The 26281-nt window shown below is 43.8% G+C and overlaps 1 protein-coding gene across 3 annotated transcripts in view; it reads left to right on the forward strand.

Moving 5' to 3' along the window:
• MYOF (myoferlin) overlaps positions 1 to 26281 on the forward strand; it is a 141589-nt gene that overhangs the window by 19775 nt on the left and 95533 nt on the right. For all 3 annotated transcript variants that reach the window (XM_037156586.2, XM_053663877.1, XM_037156587.2), the window contains exons 4-5: positions 15847 to 15955; positions 18326 to 18413. In XM_037156586.2, coding sequence (XP_037012481.2) covers positions 15847 to 15955; positions 18326 to 18413 — 197 coding nt within the window. The remainder of the gene's footprint in view (positions 1 to 15846; positions 15956 to 18325; positions 18414 to 26281) is intronic.

Consider the following 26281-nt stretch of genomic DNA (forward strand, 5'->3'; position numbering starts at 1 on the left):
TTTAAGTTTTTCTCATTTTACATATTATCATACCATTGTTTATGTTGTTGAATGCATCTTTAATAACATTTTATAATACTTCTAATATGATTATACTTTAGTTCCATATCATGCCCCACTTCAGAGCCAATATGAGATGTGGTTAATCAATCACAGTGCTTTTTTACCCAGACTTCTGTATTCCCAAGAGGCTGCAAACACTAAGCCAACACTATCCTATCCAATATGGCCTGTAGGTAAGACCTATTTACACACCAGAAACTTCTTTGTTAATTGCATATAGTCATTTCCTACCTCTGGTGGTTTATCTGAACTGCAGCTATATTGGACACAAGCAAAATAATTTCTTTTCCTGATTATGTATAACCTATACACATCTCATGTGAGTTATACTTTCAGCCCCACTTCCATTTTATTGTCTTATTGGCCTTTTAAACCCAACAGGTCTAAACCAGCTTCCTTGTCTTACTGCCTCTACCAGTTTCCACTGGGCAAGGTCATGATGGTACATGATGGTGGCACCAAGGATTGTCCCCTGGATAACACTGGGGTTTTCCCAAATAGTCTCCATGGGACAACATGACCTCATTAAATTTGCCCCAGTCCTTGATCTGGACTTGGGCCTTACACAGACTCAGAACCCAGTCTTAGGTAAACAGTTCAAACCAACCTAGCTCACAAGAAACCAGTGCTTAACACCAGGTTACTTACTTGTTCTTTTCCAGTGGAAATAAATGCCAGGGGAAGGGCATTCCTACTCTCCGATCAGTGAATTCTCCTTGATGTCATACCACATTGGAAAACAAACTACTCTGTAACCTGGATTGTAAGATGTCACTGACCATAAGATATACTATTAAATTAGTAACAGGTTTGGGGAGAGAAGAAAACCTTATATTAAGTGCCCATATCAACTGTGAGACGCATCCCAATATTTAGCAATGTCAATACGTTTAAAAATGGCCCTGACTGGTATGGCTCAGTTGGTTGGGCATTGTCCTGCAAAGCAAAAGGTCACTGGTTCAATTCCCAGTCAGGGTACATGCCCGAGTTGAAGGGTTGGTCGCTAGTTGGGGTGCATGCTAAAGGCATCTGATTGACGTATCTCTCTTTCTCCTTCCCATCCCCTCTCTCTAAAAAGTAGATTAAAAAATATATGTCTTAGTCTCAGTCACATTTGCTATAACCAGAGGGCTGCAATGAGAGCAGTAAGTTGAGGTAGGGTGACCATATGCCTAGATTTCCTTGGGACAGTCCTGGTATGTTGTCCCAGCACAATAATCAGTAATGACTTTTTTGCTATCAACAGTGGCTTGGTTTGGCCAGTAAATTAGATGGTCCCCCTAATCACTGGGGTCTTTTGCTTAATGGCTTTAGACTAAGAAAGCCTAGACAGACATCTATCCCCTGGGCGGTGCTTTGAGAGGAGGGACTGCTTATTTTCACCTTTGATAAGATCCTTTTCCTCATGTTCCACTGCTGACACATGCTCCTTGTGACTGATGCATTTTTTTTCTCAAGCTATATAAATACATTATGGCAAGTTCTGGTCCCACTCTCTTGGACTGAAAACTATTCTAGTTTTTTAAGGCTATGCTGCACATCTCAGCTTTGAACCAATTATATGATAGTGTATCCCCCATCCCAATTCCCTGAGGACAGCTTTCCCCCTCGTTTCTAAGTTCTGGGAAAGTGGGTGATCAAGCCTCACTACAGCCTCATGTTGTTACTAATAATATTCCATCTCGTCTCTGCTCGCCTCTTTCTGCAAATGGCACCACTATTTATACTCTAGACCAGCCTTCTCCAACAGACATACAGTGCAGGCTACATATGTAATTTGAAATTTTCTGGTAGCTATGTTAAGAAACAAAAAGAAACAGGTGAAATTCATCTTGGTAATATATTTTATTTAGTATATCCACCATGTTATCATTTCAACATGTGATTAATATTTTTAAAATCATTGAGATGTTCTACATGCATTTTTTTTGAAATCCAGTGTGCATTTCACACTTACAGCCTATCTCATCCCGGTTAGCCACATTTTGGGTGCTCCCCGGCCACATGTGGCTGGTGGTCGCCATGCACGATAGTGCGCACAGTTCCAGACCACTGGGCTCTCGGCCTCCATTCTCTCTGGATCTTCTCCCTTTCACGTCCTATCCAGCCTCTTGCCTGCCAAATCTTACTTTTTCTTCCTTTCTGTTGTTTGTGTCACGTGTTGCTCACTAGTGGCCACAGCCGGCAGTCTGGCATAGGCCTTTATTACTTTGTGCCTCATCTAACATAACATGACGACCACGCCCAGCAGGCTGGCCTCGGAGATCTCATGTATGTTTCACACGAAGTCCTTGCTTTCCTAAAGGTTACATAGTTGAAGAAGGGTCAGAAAACAAACAGGTACATGAAGAACTATTTAATGGGTCAGGAACTATGATGTGTTATAAGTTAAGGAGGAAACTGTGAAGAAAAATACAGCAGAATAAAAGGGTAGAGAGGGATTGATGGTGGCAGGGAGGTCCAGTCTTATATGACATGGTGATAAGGTTATAGTTGAATAAAGAGACCTACACAAAGACAGCCATGCAGCTGTCTGAGGGGGAAAGATTATTTCGGGCACAGAGGACAGCAAGTGCAAAGGCCCTGAGGCAGGAGTATACTTGGGGTGTTGGAGGCACACTGGAGAGTCCAGTCAGGATGGAGCACAGAGAGCCGGAGAGGCCGGGATGCGGGGAGGAGAGAGAACTGCAGAGCCCGGCACACGTGGCTTTGTGGGCCACCACGCAGGCTTTGGGTTTCGTTCCTAGTGGAATGGAAATCCGTTAGAGGGCTTTGAGTATCATCTGGCTTGTATTTTAAAAGTATCTCTCAGGCTTTCTGTGTGAAGACTGGATGTAGACACCAGTTAGGAAGCAAGGAAAACAATACCGAGTGACTCTTATATGTTTATTTTACATTTGGTGAAAACTCAGCGGGGTCCTGGGATGACAGCAGTGAAGGAAGAGGGCGGATCCCCACCCTGAGACTCCCCTTGGCACTTACTTTGGGCATTTGGTGTGTATTTCTGGAGATAGGGTTAATGTGTGGTCTCTCTGGTCCGGGACATTTTTCTTTGCAACTTTAAATAAGGGTCCTTCTGAAGTTGGGGGGCAGCCCATGCATCTTTCTGAGATATATCACGCTTGGTGTCATGGTGTCTGCTGAGCAGAAAGCCAAAGTGAGCAGCTGTTACTGTGGCATTGTTATGACGGGAATTTTTAGGCCTAATGAAAAAAGGTAGATTCTAGGCAAAATATGAAGTTGGTCTTGGATACGCTTTCACCCTTTCCCTTCCCTTCTTCTGGGAAGCCTTCCTCCCTCCTTCTCCCAGGCACCCAATGTCCTTATTTATGCTCCCGGCTCCCCCTGGGCCTGCTCTGTGAGCCCCATGTGCACCATCTGCCAGTTCTTTTCCCAACAGAACTTGTCTGTCCCCTGACTCAGTTTCAAGGTCCTGCTGGTTGAAAAGGAGCTTCCAAGAAACAGATCCGAGTGATGGTGTAATGGCTGCTAATAGTTTTCAGTGTTAGCTTCCCAGGAACAGTGACTTTGGCACTAAGACCACTGGTGACTTATCTGAAGAAGTAGACAGCATGAAAATTTCGGGCCCTGTGGCAGCATCACTGGGGAAGGTCTTGGGTCTTTTTGTTAATTGGGAGGTCAGTTCTCTGTCCTGCAGATTTCCCTGCATTGTTTACGGTTGTCCAGTGAAAGGCCAACCCCAGCTGCCCTGGAGTGAACAGTGTGGATGACAGTGCTCTGTGTGGCCTGTCCCCTTACTGTCCTGAGCTGCGTGCTTCTCTGCCACCAGCCAGGAATGATGATCTTTGGCCTTGTTTCCACCAACTAAACAATGCACAGACCTTGGTCACATTACCTTCCGGAAAAAAAAATTAAACTCATAGCTGTATTGTTCAAACTATGTGTGTTTTGGCCTTAGATTTTCTGGTTGGCTTTTCTATTAAAGCTCTGACCTTTGAGGATCCGCTCACTGCTCAGTATCGGAATGTTTTCCTCACCTGAAAGCACAGGGAGGGGGCAGAGGATTTTTCTACCAGTTTAAGGAATGTCTTAACCCCTTGACTTTCCTGTTGCTGTGGAGACCGGCTGTACAAACATGGCTCTCGTGTCTGCTGCTCTGGGGCCTGTAAGCAAGCAAAGCCGGTCTGCCTGGGTCTGCCTGGGTCTGCCTGGGTCTGCCTGGGTCTGCCTGGGTCTGCCTGTGCGTCCATGCCGGCACCCACGGCGACTGCCCGCATCCAAGCCAAGCAAGCACAGGGCCGGTGCATCGGCAGCACTCCTCCTCAGGCACTGGGGTGGGCTGGCGTTCAGTGCAGACTCTGTTCCTCCTCACTTTATAGTCGTCCAGCCAGCTGTGTAGACTGGAGAGAGACGAGCCAGAGGAGCCACTTGCTCACATGATGAACACAAAATGCTATTTTTAGCTGAAATGTCAGAACAGAAGGGTTTTCTCAGCAGCTGAAGAAAGAGAGTTCCCTTTGCAGACAGGCGGTGACTGTCACTCAGTGGGGACTTGGGGATGCCCTTTGGAGGCTTATCCCACCTAATCCTCAAACACCCAATGAGGCAGGTCCAGGCTTTCCTCAGAGAGCAATCTGCTCAAGGTCACATGGTAGATATGTGTCAAAGACAGCGTTTACATCCAGACCTGTACTTTTGACCTTTACATTATACTGATAACCTCTGACCAGCTACAGGAACCCAAATGTAGGTGGAATGATTATATTTTTGCTAAAATGGAAGTAATTTTTCTAATTTTGAAAAAAATAAAGAATATTCAGTATCAGTTGGTAGCTCCTCCCTAGGTAGACATTTAAAAAAATAATCTTTATTGTGTTTTTTTTTGTTACTATTTAGTCCCCTTATACACCCCTCCTCCCTCAGCAATCACCACCCTAGATAAACATTTTAAGCTGGCAATTTAATAGTATTGAATAGTAAATCAGTTATGCTCCTGCTCTACAGTGGGCAAGATAAATTCAGAGAGTATATCTCATCTTCACAGTGACCTTGAAAAGTAGAGATGAGACATGAGGCTCAGAAGCGTTGAGGCTGGGACCCTGATCCCTTGGCATCCTGGCCCTGTTGAACTCCACTTGAGTTCCTAAACAAGAATCATCTCCTGGAGCCTGGAAACATAGTAATGAAAAGTATTTACAAGTGTTCAGGTGTGTGTGGGTACATGCACATGTTCCAGTAGGAAAAGGAGATACCAAGTAGGGCTTTTGCATTTGCTATTTCCTCTGCATGGAAAGTGCTTTCCCTCCAACTGCAACAGATATAGAATCTTGTCATTCAGCCTCAGCATCTCTGACCACCCACCCTGCCATCACTCCATCTCACTGCCCTGTCTTATTTCCGCTGTGGAAATGGTGGAGCAGGTCCACCAAGGCATGGGGATATTTTGGGTCAGGTTTTAGACAAGTACTCAAGGATATGTGTTGGTCCATGCATCTGCTTCATCTAGTTCAGCATTTACCACCATCTAAAATGTTCTTACATATTTCTTCACTCATTTGACCTTCTCCTACTAGACAGGAAGGTCCACAGCTATTGTGTTCAATGCTTTAACATCAGCACTTAGCCTGGCTCATAGTAGGCTCTCAGCAAACGTTTGTTGAATGAATGAACGAATGATAAGTGAGTTTATGATACAACCACATGAATGAAATTTCACATTTTTAAAGCACCTTGCATCTGACAGCCCACTGATACTGGGCCATTTATGTGAATTCTGTCTAGCTCAACCCTCTGAAACAGCTTTCTGGTTCCAATTTGGGTTTAAGCTGCAAAGGAGTCAGAATATGAAGGAGTTGAATCATAAGAGAAACAAACACTTGCCCCAAATCCCCTTTTGTAGGGAGATGTGGAGCTTCTGTCTGACATAACCAAAAACTAGATAAAATATATGCAACCATGGTTTCAGATATTGGACATCAGCTGCACGGGGCAGTGATCCCCAGAGAGTGGGGAGATAACTGAGATCAGCCCTGTACATGCCCAACTTAGTGCCGATAGAGCATTTCTAGGCTGCAGTGCAGGGAGAGGGAACTCGGCATCTCCTTCCTGGTCATCTCCCAGAGTTGGGCAGGTGCAGGCAGGAGTCTAGAGGGACACACACACACACACACAGAGCACGCTCCCGATTACAGGGGGTTCTCCTGACTCTTCAGCTGATTATTAGTCAGTGCAGAAATGGAGGCAGGGAAAAGTACCATCTGAAAGGAGCAGAAAGAATAGTCCTTGAAACACACACAGGGCTGAGAATTGTTAATGCTCCCACCAGCCAGAGTGGAAAAACCTTCCAATTTATGAGCATTGGGTAGAGTACCCAGAAGGATTTTACTTTAGTCATGTGAAGAAAAAAACAGATGTACTACTAACAGATAATATTAATAGTAGGCATGGACTATGAAACATGTATTATAATTATGTCCATGGTTCAAGAAGGTAGAAGAATGCTTGAGCATGTTAAACAGAGACATGGAAGGTATAAAAAAAGATCCAAATTAAACATCTAGAGATGCAAATTACAATGTCTGAGACAAAATGACCATAATTATCTAAGAGTTTGCATTTCTAGTATTCATATTTTCCCCTCCATGTGAGTCTACTTATGCATTCAAACCACCATCACACCCCCACATAAATGCAGAGCGAAGTTAGAAGCATCATCTGAGTATAAATCACTGAGCGAGGCATCTGTTCTGCAGTAGAATGACTAAGAGGGAGCTGCCTAAGACCTACCAACATATCTCAGAGGAAATTTGCCCAAGCTCCTGTATAAGAGGAGGGCTGGTCAAGTGGTCAGCTGTATGATTGTGACAATAGTTTGGATCTTGGCTCTTACTGATTGGGTGACTCTTGGCAAGTCTGTTCATCTTGATCAGGAGACTTTAATACTTCCTCAGTGAATGGTAGACATAAGGGAAAATTTAAGAAATGAAAATATTACTTCAGTTCCCTGAGGAACAATATATTACCCAGTATCTGTAGTGAACTTACTATGTACCAGGCATTGTGTTAATGCTATTATCCACATAATTGCATTTAATTTTGATAATGATGGTGAGACAGACTTATTCTCAACTAATGGATGAGAAAAAAGTGGCTCAGAGAGCTTCACCAAACTGCTGAAAGTCCCCCAGATCTTTAAGTAGAAGCACATGGATTTAACCTAGTTAGTTATGTTAAGGTCCTTTCCCACAGAGCTCAGACCACCCAAAATTTATTGCGTGTGTGTGTGTGTGTGTGTGTGTGTTTGGGCTGAGGGACTGGGTGCCAGGATGTGAAAGTGAGAGGGTAACTGGACACACACAGATATATACACGTGGTGATACTGGGGGCTGTAGAACTAGAAAAAGAAAAGGGACACACTTGTGTGGTGAAAATACTCCCTGGACAAAGGCTGTATTTATTTATTAATTAGAGAAAAAGACTGACTTGGAATGGAGTTAATTTGGTGAGCTATAGTATGGTATCACTTACAAGAAATTTCCTGGTATGTACACAAAAGACCTTCATTCCGAGCACTTAGTATTTTCATTTCTCCTAGCGATGAGACTCACTTCTGGCATTGCCGGGTGTCTACTTGAGAGTGGGATTTGTTGAGGTGGTCCCCAGGACCTTTCCTGTTCCCAGTGTGGCTGGCGAGGAGGGGAGGACAGCCCACGGTGGGGCTGGGTGTTCCACCTGGAGTGGCTTCTCAGGCTGTGTGGACATCTAAACCGGAAGCAGATGTCACCGTGGGGCAGGATTCTCATTTGTGAGTTCCTTTTAGTTCCATACTTTCAGCAGAGCGGCAGAGCTGTGCAATGACCAGAGTTGGTTTGGGCTGGCTGTCTCGTGCTGTGGGAGAGGCTGAAGCCCACTGTTTGTGGAGGCGAATTAAGTAGCTGTGCAGTCCAGCTGGCATCTGCTAACATTTCTTAAGTAAATGTGGGCCACAGCCCCGGACAAAGACACCCAGACAGACCACAAAAGAAAGGGGTTTCATAATGACAAGAAGTATAATTATCTTCTAATTGCACTTGGAAGACCATCTCTTAGAATAGGAACCTTTGTAACCTGTAAATCATTTGTAAGGTCATTGGTCTATTTTCAATGGTATATCAGTTAATTTATTCAGCAAATATTTGCTAATGTCTGTGTGCGAGACACTGTTCTAGGCACTGGGGGTACCCCCTCCATGCCTTTCATGGGGCCCACATGGGGCTTACATCTGAGTGGGGGGAACAGATAATAAACATAAATTCATATATAGTATATCAGGCGATGGTAAGTATGACGAAGAAAAGTAAAACAAGAAAATGACAAAGTGAACAGTGTCTGGTTTAGCTAGGGTTTTTGTTTGGGGGTCTGTTTTATAACGAAACATCTTAGGAGACTTCACTCCTAGTGAGACTGAAGGAGACTGAAGTTTAAAAACTTCACTGAGCCCGGGCTGGTGTTGCTCAGTGGATTGAGCATGGGCCTGTGAACCCAAAGGTTACCGGTTCAATTCCTAGTCAGGGAACATGCCTGGGTTGCAGACCAGGTCCCCAGTAGGAGGCACATGAGAGGCAACCACACATTAATATTTCTCTCTCTCTTCCCCTCTCTAAAAATAAATAAATAAAATCTTTAGAAACTTTATTCAGGTTCCACTAAAATTGGATTTTATTCAAGCTACAGCTTGAAATTTACCTCTGGTCTAACCTTGGAAATAGAAATTCTTTCTGAACCGATTCCTACTATGTATAGCATTGAGGGTGGGGAGGGAGCTATTTGATGTGTGTAAAAGAAAGCACTGATTTGGAGAACTTTGCGCAGTGACCGAGTAGAAATGGATGAGGGTAGTCACAAGAGGTTCCTATCAGTTCATTCCTGCCCACCTCCCCAGGCCAGACCCTGTGATTTAGGCTGTGCATGGGTTCAGAGCAGCTTTCCCTGCAAATCCTGGCCTGGAGTCACCTGCTTTTTTTTTTTAGATTCCTTTTTCTAGAGCAGGGTCTGAAATAACTATAAAAGGTGACTTTTAAGCACTTACCACACCATCCTTTTAATCCTTACAACTGTCCCGGTAAGAAACATCCAAAACTATACAGAATTTTTATGAGTTTATGTGAGCCAAACTGACAGCAATTGCTGGGAAGCAAAAATCTCAAGGGACTGGGAAAATGCTCTGGAGAATGGCAGTTTTGAAGCTTATTTTATACATTAGAATAAAAGAAGGAGATATAAGGAAAGTTACATGGAATTTACTGGTGGTAAATTAAGGAGGCAGGAGAAAGCAAAGCTGGGAAATCTCTGAGTTGGATAAAAAGTAAAACAAAAAGGCACACACTTCTTTTACACTGGTGGGCACAGGATAGTTGATAATTAACATTTACAGTGCCTAGAGATGGTATTTGAAAAACAAGATAACAAATGAGGGGTTCTGTGATCTGCTCTGGTGAGGTGGGGGTGTCCTGAGGGGTCAAGAAAAGACTATTCTGACATTTGAAAGGCATGTTATCTTAGATGCAAAAAACAAACAAAACAAAACAGACAGGCTCACACCTTAGGTAAAGATTGACCTTTGTCAAGGAATCTACAGGCCAAGGGCATGACTTCCCTCCATGTCCTAGGACTCACTGTCGGTCAGGAGTTTTTATGCTGAGACCATTCAATGCGGTTATTTTCCATCTCCAAGTTTGTAAGGCCTACCACCTAGGCCTAGGGGTTTTTATCATGCCCATTTTACCCATGAAGAAACTAAGGCTCACAGAATTTAATCTGCAGTACAAGGAGGAGTACAAATTAACCAGGTCTGCCTAGCTCCAAGTTCTTATCACTATGTTACTCTGTTCTCCTTACCTTATAAGGTCCAAGTGCTACATGGATGGATGGATGGATGGATGGAGAGTGAGTAAGTGAATGAATGAATGAAAACTACTACCTCGATTTTAATGGATAAGGGATTAGAGTTTAGGAGCTCTGCTAAACCATCCAAACAGGCAAGCACAGATTCATATCTTTGAGGACTGAGTGAGCAGGAGATTGGTCAGGTGCAAATAGCAAAATACCAGGTTACATCCATTTATTCAAGAAATAATTACTGAGCATCTCATACACACCGGCATTACGCTAGTTAACCTGCCCCTTTGCAGCCACAAAGTAACTGACTCTGGCCTCAGTGCCTCATGGGCCAGGAAGGCTTTAATGCAGAGACCTAGGCTTCCACTTGGCTCCTTCCCTTGTCCAAGTGACGACCATTTTTTTGCATCAGAGGTGAGAGAGTGGGGAAGGCCTGGCTAAGAGGGAGCTGTTACTGGCCCTGAATCCTGCAAACCCTGCCACAGCCTCCAGGCTAGGTCTGTGGTTCCAAAACCTGGGGAAGGATTTTGTTCAAAGTGCAGGGCTCAGCCCCACCCCCAGGGGGCGTTGTACACAGCCAGGTTTGGGAACCAAGGCATAGATCAGCATTTCCAAGATTTCTGAGACCCCTGCCCCCCTTCAAAGAACAGGACAAAGGCCTCAAGGCTCTCTTACCATCGTGGTGTGAAGTTAGGAGAGGAAGCCATAGGAAGGGTGCATGTGACTAGGCCTGCCAAACAGATTTTAATGGTGTTTTGCTTACTGCCTTGTTCAATTAAACAACTGAATTTCTATGCCCATTTTTCAAATATGAACCTATATTATCATACTGAATGGACTTTTTCAAAACTATGCGCATCCCCTTCTCTCCAGATCTTTGCCAGCCGCCTTTCTACCCCCTAGCCCTCCAGGGATTCTCCCTGCCCCATTAAATTAAGACCAGTGTTTCTCAAACTTGCTGGGTATAAGAATTAACTAAAGAAAAAGTTTAACTTAGGGTCCTGGGGGTCTGTAAACACCTTGGTGATTCTGCTACAGGGGAGTGGTGGCAGGGGTGGGGGCACATTCTGAGGAAGGGTTGGTGAGCTATGAGCTAATTTCAAAAGATGGGCTGGTTAGAGACTCCGGAGAATGTCCCACTGGTGGAGTGGATAGGTGACCCGGCGAGCACCCTTGGAGGGTATTTTGCTTGGCTCTCCCACTTTCTGCCTTGGAGCCAGGAGAAGAGCTTGCAGGATACTGACTGGCCCAGGGAGGGGCCACTGTGGGGAAGAGTGACAGCTCCCCACATTCCTGCACTAGCCTGGCAAGTCTCAGCTGGCTGGGAGCCCAGTGCTCAAAGACCGGGTAGGTAATAGTCCTTTCAGGTTTTCTACAGGGGACATTGGAGCAACTTAGAAAAGTATTTGTCCCAAGCCCAGCTGGGGACTGTTATTCCTTCTCAGAAGATGGGAAGTTGAGACATCCCTAGGGGCAGAAACACTGGGACATGTGATTACTAACCAGCCTCCGACACAGTTTTCTTCCCCCCCATCCCCCCACCCCCATGAAGGCATTTCCAGTAATCCTTCCTCCTGTAATCCTTGTGGGTCCATCCTTGCTGTGCAGACAACTCCATAGCCTTGAGCTCCTTGGGTTCAGACCTCAGCCAGCAAAGCCCTTACTCACCATAGTGGCATGTGGTTGTTAACATTTGCGTCCAAGCTAATGTTCTTTTTCAAACACACACTAGGCTCTGTTTTAGCAAGAAAGAAACAGTTGAAGAAGTTCTTAACCAACACTTGCATGACTAAGCTGACTAGTTTACAACTAAACTCTTTTGTTTCCCCAATCGGAACAGCTAATTTTCAAGTAGTTACTTCCACTGCTTAGAACTAGTTGGGTGTCTCATAGAGACCAACCCAAAACGGTATGGACATTCATGGAACAGGAGCAAAACTGGCTCTTTCCGTATGTCAGAATACATCTGCATCTTATTAATTCCACAAGTAAAGCTGGAGAGCCAAAGAAGCCTTGAGATTCTTTCACTGTAAAGTTTTGTTTGATACAAAAAAACTTTAGTGGTGGGTGGAGTTCATAAGAGACTCTTATTTTTCCATGAAAATACAGGACAAAGTCTCTCTTACTGTCATACTTGAACATATTTATGGTGTTAGTAATCTGAAAGAAATAGATTCTTGGTTTGGTGTCACCTCCTTTAAAGGAATTTGGCTTGTGGTCTGACTGAACTGTTCCTATCCCCTGTGTAGGAGGCCAAGTCATCATTTCATGGACTCAGAGTATTTTGTATCCAGGCAACCTCATAGAAAATAGGCCCCGCCTGGCAGACGTGCCTTCCGACCCCAGACTTCCCCATAGAGGCTGTTTTCTGCAACTTACAGTGAAAGCTCTTAGAAGTTGTAACTGCATTTTTCTTCAGCTCAACCTAGCTGTTAAAAGTATTTTGGGGATTTCATTTAAACATACTTATCTTTACTTTAGAAAAAAAAATTCAATCTTTTACAGTCCCCACACCCCTCCTCCAACACACAAAAGTATCAGAGTTTTATGATGAAAAAATGAATCTTAAGAAATGGGACTAGCCCAGACTGGTGTGGTTCAGTGGATTGAGTGCCAGCCTGTGAAACAAAGGGTCGCTGGTGTGATTCCCAGTCAGGGCGCAAGCCTAGGTTGCAGGCCAGGTCCCCAGTAGGAGGCACATAAGAGACAACCACACATTGATGTTTCTCCCCCTCTCTTTCTCCTTCCCTCCCCCTCTCTCTAAAAAGTAAATAAATAAAATCTTAAAAAAAAGAAACAAGACTAAAGGTTTCTTAACGAAGGGATTGAGGCAAGATTTTCTAATTGGCTTCATTTATTTTATTCCATTTCTGACTAGTTATCTTTTATTACCCTCTCACGCCCTATCCTGGGGAAAGGAAAGCAGCAGATAGTTGAGTCAGAATGGAATTGTAAAGCCGCTCAGGGCCATAAAAGGCCAACAGAAGAGCTTTGTGTTTTAGGCAAGCCTGTTCTCTCCAGTTAGCCACCACTCCCACCACTCCCTATTGTCTTCCCTGTCACTTGCTGTGTTTCACATTTCTGTTATTGGCCTAACCTTTCCTCCTGACACCTGTGTGAACTGAAGTTTCATTTCAAATTACCTTTGAAGGCAGAAACTTTGCCTTGTATTCTGGATTGTCCTTTATGGACACATCTAGGATATTTCCCCTGCTAAATCAATGAACAGACTTTAAGAGAAGAGAAAAGAAAAATTTAAAATGATATTTCTCTAAAAACTAAGATATATGTAGAAGATGTTACATATATAGGCAGATTTTTAGAGCTGAAAGGGTCTGAGGGATTATTGATTTCAATCTGCTTGTTTTTAGGTAATGAGGTGGGTTCAGAGAGTTAGGTGACTTAGCCAGGGACTTGAAGGAAGTTGGGACACAGTGTTAAGGCTAGAACAGGCATCATCTAAGCGATGGTTCTCAACTTGGGATGATTTTGCTCACCAGGGGACAATTGGCAATATGTAGAGATGTCAGTAGGTGGAGGCCAGGGATGCTGCTGAACATCTGACAAAGCTTAGGACAGCCCCTGAGACACAGAGTTGTCCAATCCAAAATGTTAGGAGCGCTGGGGTTGATAAACGCTGGTCCAGCCCAGGTCAGTCTTCTTTCATTCCAGCATTGGCCCAGCATGCCGTACTTCCTGTTTTGTTCCAAAGGATTATTTATTGCAGGTAGAGATTCAGCTCATCCTGATGTTAGCAAAAGCAGATCAGTACATGTTTAAGGGTACAGTGTCATTACTTAAATCACAAAGTTAGGTTATGAATCACCGAACTGTCAGGAATAAAATCTGGTGTTTCCACATCTTTTAAGAAGAATACCTCATTAGACATTCAATACTAGTCAGATGACTTTTAAAACTGTAGTTTTCACATTTTGTTCTTAAAAACTCAACTAGACAAGCCTACTGTCCTATTTTCAAAACATGGAAAGAAGTTTTCCTCAGGCTCACACTGCGGGGCTGAGGGAGACGTGGAAGAGGTGTTGCCAGGGCTGTCCCCTTGTGTGGGGATTTACCCATTTGGTCTGGTGGAGACGGAGTCGTGTGGAGACTCTTGTCCTCCATACGTCAGGGGAGTAAAAATCCACGTGAGGAGAAACCACACTCATGCAAAATCTAACAGTCACACTGAGTGAATGTTCTCATCTGAGAAATTATTCTGTAAAGCTCCCATGAATTCTCATCACTGACTGAGAGGCCTAATTTCTGTATTGACCTAAGAGGACTGAAAAGTTCACTCTTACCACTCTGGAGGCAGAACTTTCCTTTTCCATTGACAATAACCAACTCTAGATGTGTTATTGGAAGAGATTAGAATCCATAGTGGTTGTTGAGTGTCTTGTCTTGGGTGCTGCCCAAAAAGGTGTACTCTTCCAAGAAACCATATGCAGAAAGTTCACATCATTGGGTAATTTGGTGAAACAGGGTGCCATAGCATCATTGTGGTCTTGTGCAATAAAATATTACTAGTATTAATATTGCCGAGTCACAGCGGGTGTATGCGGTTGGGTGACAGACCCCAGACTTACAATCTGGTCCTATTTCTGAGATCTGAGTGGGGGAGGGGATATGATTATGTGTCTCTTCAAAAATGATGTGCCTCGGTTGACATAAACTTTCACTTCCTGGTTTTTAAAGAAAATGTACCACATTTAAAAATAAAGTGAATATTTCTCCGTAAGGTGGATTTTTCTGATTATTATCTTTGTTGGAAAGCCTAGAGTTATGTTATACTGAACTACAGTTTCTTCACCCTGAGTTTTTTGATGCAAAGGAATCTCTTCTATCACTCTGAGGATTTGATGCTTAGTGTTCTATTTTTATGCTGTGATATTCTGTACTATCATCTCTGCTCTATGTATGTTAGTATAAGTGACTGCAAATGTAGGCAAGGTGTAAGTAAATAACATTTAAAATTCTTACTATTTCTCTTCTCCATTTTCAGTATCCATACTGAGAGCACACCCGGGGCTCTCTTTGCTTTGACAAAGGGAGCTTTTTCAATTCTCCCAGCCTCAAATCATGTTGTGTGCTATAACTCTCAATTTACAGACTGTGTTCCATGGGTTACATTTTTATATTGACCAACTCGCTGGGGATGTGTGTCCAGTAAATTTTTTTGATCATGCGACCTAACTACAAAAAATAGTTTGGGTCTTATTCTCAATATATGTAGACTTATTTAATTCTTTCCTTCATTTAGTTAATATCTATTAAATGTACCATGTTCTAAGCACTGGGGTTAGAGTAGTGAATAGACCAAGCAACAGTTCCTGCCATTAGAAGCTTTACTCGGTGAGCCAGGACACCTGTGTCCCGGTGTCAAGTGCACTCAGAGGTAGATGGGTGCTAGAGGCAAAATGCAATCCCTTGGTCCAGGAAGACAGAAGCGCACACATCCACCTTCTGAATGCTGCTCCAGAGTACATGGGATAGCAAGGTGGCCCCGACAGTAAACAAGCAACCTGTTTACACTTCAGTGTCTACCTGTGTGGATGCTTTTACAGTGGGCAATGTTTTGTGGGTTCTTTTAAATTTTCATTACAGAAGAATACTTGAATTTGGTCTTGCTTTTCTCTCTTTTTGGATTCTGGGGGGGAGAGAGGGCTGAATTCAGTCTTTGCCTCTCACCCATCCATTTCATTCATGACTTAATATTTCTCAGGCACCATAGCGAGACTCTTGAAATGACTGCTTGCTATGGAGAAGTGATGGCTGATATGCAATGTCGACTGCCAAAATACTCTACTAGGGTGAGAGCAAGGTGGCCCACAGTTCAGTATGAGTGATTTCATTGATAACAGGTGGATAGGAAGGGAATTGGGAGGTCTGACGAGCAAAGGGAAGCATGGCTCTCACTCGGGTTACTGTCTCTCATTTCCTCTGCAGGTTAATTGGCACAGCCACTGTATCCCTGAAGGACCTGATAGGCGACCAGAGCAGATCGCTGCCCTACAAACTGATCTCCCTGCTAAATGAAAGGGGGCAGGACACTGGGGTAAGCGTTCACCTTCTTGATGAATGGCTTTATAGTGAGATGATTAAGCAGAAGTTTACTAAGACAACAATGTGAAATTATAATTATCTCACACAGGCCTACCGATTTTGAGATAAACTAGTCCATTTGCAAATAATTTTGCCTTATCCTATACTCTCAATCACAGAACTAGCAATTTAGGTAAACTTGATTTCTTACAACAGAATGCTAAAGAGCAAGTGGGACCCTTTCTTGGTACAGCTCTGTGCATGTTCGCTCGGGTGTTCACATTTGTGTGGTTGAGTATAGCTCAGTGTATTAGATACTCCTTGAAACAGTCTATGGAAGGTGTCTTAATTACCTTGGAATATGGAGGTATTAATAGCACAGCCTTTTTTTATTGCATTAGCAGCTGTATGTTTTCTGATCACAGCCTCTCTAAATAAGTCCATTGTCTGATATGGGGCTAGAATTCTCTTCCTTAGCGGGCTTAGAGAAATTGACTCAAGCATCACAGCTCTCAGATATCACATGATTGCTAACGAGCTTTCTCGAAGCTACCATTTGATGTCATTAACCTCTGACACCTTCATTTTCCAATCAGTTCATTTTGCTTAGGAGCCTGGCAGAGGAAGAAAATTTTATACTGAAAGAGGGCATCTCTGTGGGAAAGAACAGAGGTCAGGCTTCTCAACATCCACCGGGAATGTCAACTTTGCTGATCTAGTCACCAAAATGTGTAGGTTTCCTGTGAATCAGCATTCTAATCATAAAACATAAATTTAGAATGTCAGCTATCATCTCTCTACCCAAAACCTGACCGGGCGAAATGATATTTAGGAAACATGGTACAAGTCAGTGATTTTTTTTTCTGGCTACCTTTTTTCTTTAAGCAGAGAAGAAAGCATTGGTAGAACTCTGCAATGGCAGAGCTCTGGCGATCGAATAGAGTAAGGGAGATCTGAAGCCTCAAGTCTGGCTTCCCTGGTATCCTCTCATCCCTGTTAGAGGTCCCTGGACCACCTCTGGGAATCCTGAGGTTTTTGGGAAACCACTGATCTTGAGGCTGAGCCATTCATACTCTTCTAGGTTTTGAAAGTTTGATTCTTTGATCAAGTTGAGCAACTGAGCGCCATCCCCCACCCCCCAATGCTCCCTACACTTGGTCTTCCTGTTGTGGCCTGGGTCTTTAGCATAGGTGCTCCTCCCATGAGTCTTTGTTTGCCATTGAACTGTTGTTGGGGGCGCCATGTATTATCCTGTTCCGTGTCTCCCAGATCATAGGTCCTAGTCGGCCACAGAATGTGCCAATCAGTGAGAGAATATTCACTGGAGAGCAGACAAGTACAAAACCAAAGGTGGGAGGGAGGGAGAATCAGATGTAGCCAGGTAGCAAATGAGAGTATGGGATGCCCTTTTACATTTGAATTTCAGATAAACGATAAGTGGTTTTTTAGTATAACTATGGCCTAAAGGTCTTGTCTGTACTTTAACTGGTAACCTGGGTGTGGGGTATGAGTGTGCACACGCAATTTTTATTTGCAAAGGAATTTCCTTATTCTGAGATTTGTGCTTTCTCATTTTTGGTGTTAAAATTTTTTTCTTTTTGGTTAATAGTAACTGTGGGCATGTGTTCACATCTGTATGGTGACTCCCCCTAGCAAACTTTTCTGAAATTTTGCAGGTCAATGAAATATGAAAGTATAGGAAACTTATCCATACAATATTGCCTCATGTGAGACATTTATTGCAGATTTTAAAAGTAGGAATAGTTTTATCTCTTAAAAGGAATTCACATGTTTTCTTTCTTCTGATAACGAAAGTTACATAACATTTTCAGTTCTCCAGTCTTCCTTTGGCTCCTCGCTATCTTGGGGTCATATTTTATGCAAGAGTCGATTATCTAGAACTTCATGATTCCTTTTTAAATTCTATTTTATGAATCACATTATTACATAATATTTTATTAGTCATTCAAAGTTCTTTCTTAGAGAGAAGTATGAAAATAAATTCCAGCAAATAACAAAGAAGTCAATGAGCAAACAAATAACATAATTATTTAAAAGGAGCCTCTGTTGCTGTAATTCTGTGATTGGAGTTTAATTACAAGTTCCTGCTTGCCTGTCCCAGCTTCCAGTTTATGAGGTTGCCCTGTAGCAATGAGACTCTTGGCAGCTTGTTAACAGGTAGCTCCTTTCCCAGGCTTTCCCACTCCACCTGGGCTCACATGTGAGAAGACATAAACAGTGGATCGTGTCATCCTCTTCTCACTTTCCCATCCCCCTGCTCACCCCTCCTAGAACTTTTACTCCTGCTGAATTGGTTTCCACTGGATCTGTAGCATCCCAATGTCCTGCACTGATTATGTCTGCAATGCATTTTTCTACCCAGGCCACCATTGACTTGGTGATTGGCTATGATCCACCTTCAACGCCACATCCAAATGACTCCAGTGGGGCCAGCGTGTCAGGCATGGGAGGTAAGCCCACCCTGCTGAAGGCCTAGCCTACCCCCCGGGGGATTCTACTAAAGACACGGGAGTCTCCAAGAAAGCCTCCTGTATCCCTTACACTGTCTGTAGCTCTCTGCCGACCCAGACAGGGCCCTGTGAGGCAGGAGGACCTGCCCTGCATAGGGACATTACAACTGTTAGCAAAATGATCTTCAAGGGCGAGGAGAAGGGTGAGACAGCCCTTACTGACCAGCCTCAGAGTGAGCCGATTCAGTACTTGATGGATGCCAGCAGACAGTTCTAAGCAAGGCTTTGCTACAAGGGTTTGTAGCTCCACCTCACACAATGTCCCCTGGCTATGAGGCTCCAGTAGTTACCTCTACTCTCTTCACCTCCAAGTGTGCAGTTGCCAAGCTGTGCTCTCAGCCACCAGTCTCCTGGTCAGTGCCCTTGGCCTTGACTCCTCCTGGCCTTCCATGCAGCCACTCAGTCCTTTAAACGACTGAAATGTTTGCATAACTCACCTTCCTCTCCTTGTTCTCAGACATGAGTTGTCAGTCATGTGGGGCCATCAGGTGCCGCTCTGGATGGGGTTGGGATTGGTGTTGGGGCTCGAGGGAGGGCTTTGGGTCTCACAGGTGGCAGGAAATCTACAGGACAGTCAGGCCTTTCACACGGCTGAGTTCGACCTCCTCTTTGTCTTCCCAGGGTGGTGTGATGCTAAATGTCTGTGTCCCTTCCTCTGTCCTGAGCTGCGTCACCAAACCCCTCCCTGTTTCCCCAGCCTTGGCATGTGCCCCAGAAAGGAAGGGGCCCCCCTCACACACTGACATGCAGCCTTGAAATTCTCCTAGCTGGGAGGGCACCCTGGTACTTTTCCTTGCCAGGACTGGCTTCTCAGATTCTGTTTTCTCTTCGTTTCTGCTGGTTCCGAACTTGCCTGAGTGGTCTGCTCAGCATCCGCAGCTGCACCTCCCTTCTCGCCCTGTGGCATCGCTGCTCTGCTCCCTCCAGGCCTCTTGTCTCAGGCCAGCCCGACCCCAGCCACTGCCCCAGTCACTCACACCCCACCGATGGCCCAGTATTCATTCAGCTTTTAACCCACTTATTGACCGAGTAGTTGTGAGGACCAGCCTGAGTCAGGGGGCTCCTTCTTCTTCGGGAACAGCTGGCGCTGGCATAGCCCCAGCACGGCAGCAACATGTTTTGCAGTTACCCCGTGCCCAGCAGCACCAGGGGCTGTTGCTGGGTCCTCAGACACTCAATCCTACAAGAGCTCTGCGGTGGCTCCCTTTTGCTGCCACAGCAGTGATGACAAATGAAACTCAGAGGATACGTGTGGGTCTTGAACAGCACACCTTCAGGGGCGGAGCTGAGTGGTTCTGCCCATTTCCTTCTCACCGCCTTCACGGATCATGGCATCGGAGACCCTTCCCATGGCCTGGAAGGCTCGCAGATACTTTCTGGCCCACAAAAGGCAGCCCCAACTGGTGGGATATCTGGAGTCACCTCTGAATTGGGAGGATCAGGGTACCTCTCTTTACAGTATTTTTTCTAAGCTGGACCTTGCGTCTTCATTTTCTCAGGCAGGCGTGATAAAGTACCACAACCTGAGAGACTTAAACGATAGAGATGTATCCTCTCACACTTCTGTAGACTGTGAGTCTGAAATCAAGCTGTCAGCAGGGTTGGGTCCCTCTGGGAACTTAGAGGGAGAATCTGCTCCATGCCTTTGTCCGGGTTTCTGGTGGGGGCCGGCCGTCCTGGGGGTCGCATAGCGGTAGGCCGTCCCTGCGGTCCCTGGGTCTGTCATCCCTCCTGTGTGCTCCCTGGGTGTCTGCGTCCACATTTCTCACCTCCTAAAGGACACCAGTCATTGCAACAGGCCCATCCTCATCCAGTATGACATCATTGTACTTGATCACATCTACGAAGACCCTATTTCCAAATAAGGCCACATTCTGAGGTTACGGATGGGCACGGCTTTTGGGAAGACACGTTCGGCCCAGTACACTGGTAGATAAAAGGCAGTTTTGTTATGTGTATCCCATTTCAAAAGCCAAAATGGTAAATGGGCCGTTTTGTGTCATCTGTTCAGCCAGGCCTTTAGTGAACAAATAACACTGTGGTTCATTCAAATGGAGAGTAGACTTGTGCTTTATAGTAAATGGGTGCTATGTCATTTCTTAGTATTTATGGAGTACAGTTGTTGGGTTTCATGACCCATTGCAGTGCTGGGGGTGGTAAATGCTTCGCAGGTTTGGATACCAGACATTTTTATCCTGAAGGTGCACCATTAGGGACAAGACCGGGAGCTTTGGGGTCAGACTGGCTCAGGTTGGATTCTGTGTCTATGGTTAATTAGCCATGTGCCATAAGTCACTTAACCTCTCCGAATCTCAGCTTTCTTTCCTGTGATGTGGGGACATAATAGCAGCATTTACATTATAAAGTTGTTGCAAGGATTAAATGAGATAATGAATAGAAAATACTTAGCCCACTGTCTGGCATACAGTAAGTACTACCTTAATGGTGGCTATTATTATTATATTATTATTACTATTATTACAAAAAAAGTCCAGGTGGCTTGCAGTTTGAGGTCAATTGGCCTGCACACTCTGTATGAACATTCAAATTGCTTCCTCTAAAAAGCAGAGCTGTTAGCCCTGGCTGCTGTAGCTCAGTGGATTGGGCATGGGCCAGCAAACCAAAGGGTCGCTGGTTCAATAAATGGCCCATGCCTACGTTGTGGGCCAGGTCCCCAGTACGGGGTGTTTGAGAGGCAACCACACATTGATGTTTCTCTCCCTCTCCTTCTCCTTCCCTTCTCACTGAAAATAAATAAAATCTTAAAAATAAATAAATAAAAAGCAGAGCTTTTAGAAAAGAATGATCTGGTTTGGCTCAGTGTCACCTTGAAATGACTACATGCTTTCTTTTAAAATTATCCTAAAAAAAAAGGTTGTGCCCTAATGGACCCAAAAGACTTTGAAAATAACCAATTTATGATGTTTCTGGGAGCGTAGGGGAGGTTCCCTCTCTTGAGAAGGGCCTGTGCAAACCCAAGTTCAGAAAGCACACGATTTCCCTGGAGCAAAGGCTGCCTCCTTAGAAATGAGACAAGCACCAACTCTTGAACTTCTAACCCACTGGGGAGAAAATCCCTGCCATACAGGCTTCCTTGGCCGGAGGCTCCTTCTCACTTCCTGGACTGCCACCAATTTCCCAGCAGTGTACGGGCGGGCGGAGAGTCACCCGTCCTCTCAGGAAGCTGACTCCCAGCAGGCTCCACAGTGGCCACTGGCCAAGGTCCTCCTCAGCTCTTTAGAATTCCTGATACTGTGGGATGGAGATAGGAAATGAACCAGAGCTGGGGTTCCTTTTGTTTGGATTTCAAACGAAGAATTTTACCAAGTGCTGGCCTCCCAACGAGCTCTGTGAGCTGTGTGAGATGACAAAGTGAACTTTATTTAAAAAACAAATAGGGTTCTTTGATCTGGAAGTGTTTTCTTTGTTCTGCAAGGTGAACATTCACCAAGGCTGGGTCAAGGGTAGCATTCTGAATGTTCGCTCCATAATCTGGCTAAAAGAAACTTTTCTTCATTAAAAAAAAAATCTTTCAATATCCTAGATTATATGGATGTTTCAGGAAAAAACACTTTTTGTCTTAATGTGACAATTCAGTTAAACTAATCAGAGATACCTCTGAGTACTTGCTACAGTCACATGCTAGGGAAGACACACAGATAGCCACAACTTACAGTCTTAGGAGAAGGTAAGACCAACAAACCTGAGACAGAAATAATAGCAAGACAGCCACACCTCCTGCTGTCGCATACCTTGATGACTACACGGGACATCTGGCCCAGAATATTTTTCCCTTCCTTACAATCAACTCTCAAAAATAGCAAACAAAAAAGCCTTTACCATTCAATACAAAGGTAATGAATATGCTTCCTCTAACTTTATAGATCTTTCCAAATTTAAAAAAATTCGAGCTTGTTGATCTGGAGTACAAAAGCAATATCTGCTTGTAAAAATGTAAATATCACAGACATATAAGACACAGAAAGTTCAAATCACTCACAGTCCCATTTTTCTCAGATAACGGTTGTTCACAACTACCAGCATTGATTTTTAGAGGTTATCATCCACATAGTGGGTCCTGCAAAAAAGAAATTTGAAGTATTAATGATAGAACATGTTGTAGAAGTGAAAATTTTCAGGAAAATTTACCCCTACAAGTTGGACAAACTGATATGACCGTGGGGCACAGATGCTGAATACCTCAGGGGTTCATGTGAGTTTTTTAAAGACTTTTTTAGACCAGTTTTAGGTTTACCACACAATTGAGAGGAAGGTACAGAGATTTTTCATATATTCCCCCTCACACATACGGAACCCCCCTCTAATTATTAGTATTACTCACCAGAATGGTACATTTTTTATGAAGGATGAAGCTACTTTGACACATCATAATCTCTGTAGTTCTATGGGTTTGGATAAATATCTAATGTACGATGATATGTATCTATCATTAAAATATAATAGAGTATTTTGAGTGCCTTAAAGATCCTATGTACTTTGCATATTCATTTTTGCTGACCCCAGCCTTTGGTAACCACTGATTGTTTAATTGTCTCTGAAGTTTTCCATTTTCCAGAGTGTCCTAGAGTTGGAACCATGCAGCATATAGCCTTTTAAGATTGGTTTCTTTTACTTAGTAATACATATTTAAGATTCCTCCATGTCTTTTCATGGCTTGATAGCTTATTTTTTAAGTGCTAAATAGTATTCTGTTGTTTGGATGTCCCACAGTTTATTTATCCATCCCCTACTGAAGGACATCTTGGTTGCTTCCAAATGTGGCCATTATGAATAAAGCTGATATAAATACCCATGTGCATTTTTGTTTTGCTTTGTTTGTTTTGTGGATATACATTTTCAATTCCCTTGGGTAAAATACCAAGCAGTGTGATTGCTGGATTGTATGGTGGTTGCTGGAATGTGTTAGTTTTGTAAGAAACTTCCCAACTGTCTTCCAAAGCGTCTGCACCATTTGTATTGCCACCGGCAATGAATGACTTCCTGTTGCTCTGTATCCTCACCAGCATTTGGTTTTGTCAGTGTTCCAGATTTGAGCTTTTCAAATGTGAATATAGTGGTAATTCATTTTAATTTGCTTTTCCCTGGTGACGCATGGTGTAGAGAATCTATTCATATGGTTACTTGCCATCTGTATGTATTTCTGGTGAGGTGTCTGTTAAGGTCTCTGGTCCATTTTAATCTGTTAGGTTGTTTTCTTATTGTTAAATTTTAAGAGTTCTTGGAATATTTTTAATAGCAGTTTTTTATCAGATGTGTTTTTTGGTAAATATTTTCTCTCACTTTGTTTTCAAATTCTTTTGTCTTCTGCCGAGCAGGGATTTTTAATTTTGGTGAAGTCTAGTTTATCAATTATTTTTTTTTAAGATTTTAAAAATTTATTTTAGAGAGACAGGAAGGGAGGGGGAAAGAGACAGAGAGAAACATTAATGTGTGAGAGATACATTGATTGGTTGACTCTCACGCACCCCCAGCTGGGGACCTGGTCCACAACGTAGGCATGTGCCCCGACTGGGAGCCGAACCCTCTGGTCCTCAGGCCGGCGCTCAGTCTACTGAGTCACTAGCCAGTGCTGATTATTTCATGGATTGTGTCTCTGGTGTCCTGTCTAAGGGGTTCATTTTTAAATACTGGTTTCCTGGGGCTCTTATATCAAAATAACAAAGGTTACAAATGGCTAGGGCATTGGTGGGTTGACTAAAAGTGTGTGGTGTTAAAGGTACCCCTTGCTTTGGCCTACATCTGAGACTGTTCCCATGACAGACGGGTGGGATGACTCAGACTACAGGCCTGAGCTCCCGAAAACCTGTCACTTTGTCAGCTTGATTCGCCAGATGTCAGCTAGCTTGACTGGAGCCCGCATTCCCATGCTCGGCTTAAACTATTTTTAAAATCTCATATCTATTTTTAAAGAACCATCTGTTAAGACTGTACCTTGTCCAGCGATAGAAATGCAAAAATTCACGCATAGCCAGACTTGGTGCTTCAAATTTATTTCATTCCACAAACACGAAGTCACTTTGCCGGAGATTAAATTCGGTCCAGTTCAGAAGTGTTTACGGACACCTGTTTGGGGGCACGCAGAGTGAGACAGGCGCTGCTCGCCACCTGGAGCTCGCATTTCATGAGAAAGGGAAAGCACAAAATGAATAACTGTAGGTCAGAGCCGAATAAGCAAATTATTACACGGGAAATAATTTTTTAGAGAAAGTACTTTTTCAGCTGTCTATTTCAACTGTGGGTTCTTTTTTTTTTAAAAAAAAAGATTTTATTTTTAAAATTTATTTTTAGAGAGAGGGGGCAGGAAGGAGAAAGAAAGGGAAAAAGAAACATTGATCCATTACCTCTCTCACACACGCCCCCAACTGGGGTCATGGCCCAGAACCCAGGCATATACCCTGACCAAGAATTGAACTGGCAACCTTCCCATTCACAGGTCAGTGTCAGTCCACTGAGCCACACCAGCCAGGGCTCCACTGTGGATACTCAGTGCCTAGAGGAGAGCTTGGAAAGTCCTACGTGTTCAGTAAACGCCTGGTTGGTTGAGTGAATGCATGAATGAGTGGATGGTGGGAGTGCAATGGGTATGATTTCATCTTTTTTTCAAGAAAGTCATTTTGGGGAACACTAATGGATTCACAAAAGTGACTGATTCATTCAGAGGTGCAATAAAAGGGAAGCGTGTTCCTGAGGGCTGCGAGGGCCAGGCTGAGACATGTCTTTCAGAGACACCCTTGTTCGTTTTTTGGACAGAGGCTGACCTGGTCAGAGCTGACCTGGAAAATGATCCATGTGTTAAAAAACTGTCACAGCCGCAGTTTCCAGAATGGAGCCTCTAATGGACTGTGTGCAGCAAACTGATTGTATTAGGCTGATTTTCCCCCAGATATATAAGGAAATCGAACTGAAAAGTTGTTCTCAAATTTTAGACACAGTAAAATTATCAAGGGAGATCTTTAAATGTACAGACTGCAGGCATCTGCCTCCAGAGCCCTCACCCACTCTGTGTGGTTAACAGGAACTTCCGGAGATCCTGACGAAGGCAGATTTTAGAGCTGTTTGAGAAGCAGTGGAATTAATTGAGTGTTTCACCTTGTTAGCATTATCTTGCCCAGACTCAGAGCTCTCTGGGCAATATTCCCTATACTGGCTGAGAGCATGTGTTTGTAGCACTGTTTGCTTAGAGGATCATAAGGGTATTTTTGTTCTGGTCTCTGATTTGGAACCATTTCAGAACATTCTTAGGATGCACATAGGTATCATTTACCCAAAAATCTGGGTGAAGTTTAGTGAATTGCTTGTGTTATTTTTGTTGTTGCTCCCTCATATGTCAGCTTGCGGTTGAACTTAGACATTTATTTTTATAGTTCTAGCATGTTAGAAACCTAGGAAAGTTATTATTCAACATTCCAGCTAAATCAGCCATTATCTCCAAAATGTTTTCGTGCTTAGAAACTTACACTCTCCTATTCTTCTTTGTAGTTTTTAATTTACACTGAACATATTATACTAGCCCTTTGTTCTGATTTTCCCATGACTGTTGGCCCAAGGTAATTAAATTCTGCCTTAACCAGTATCACCACTTAACAAGACTTCATGAGAAGCAAACTAAATACTATAGGCAGAGGTTGGCATTCTAGGACTCTAAAAAATGAGTGGGAAGAGTGTTTGGATAAAGGTGCCTGCTGGCCAGGGCAGGGTGGGGCCTGGAGGGGGGTGCCTGTGTCCCAGGCCTGTGGTGCCTGGGCAAGTGTCCCTCTTCCTCACCCGTTCCCAGGAGGGTTTGTCAT

The sequence above is a fragment of the Artibeus jamaicensis genome, unplaced genomic scaffold (assembly GCF_021234435.1).
Source record: "Artibeus jamaicensis isolate MK-2021 breed Jamaican fruit bat unplaced genomic scaffold, CSHL_Jam_final contig_332, whole genome shotgun sequence".
Lineage (NCBI taxonomy): Eukaryota > Metazoa > Chordata > Mammalia > Chiroptera > Phyllostomidae > Artibeus > Artibeus jamaicensis.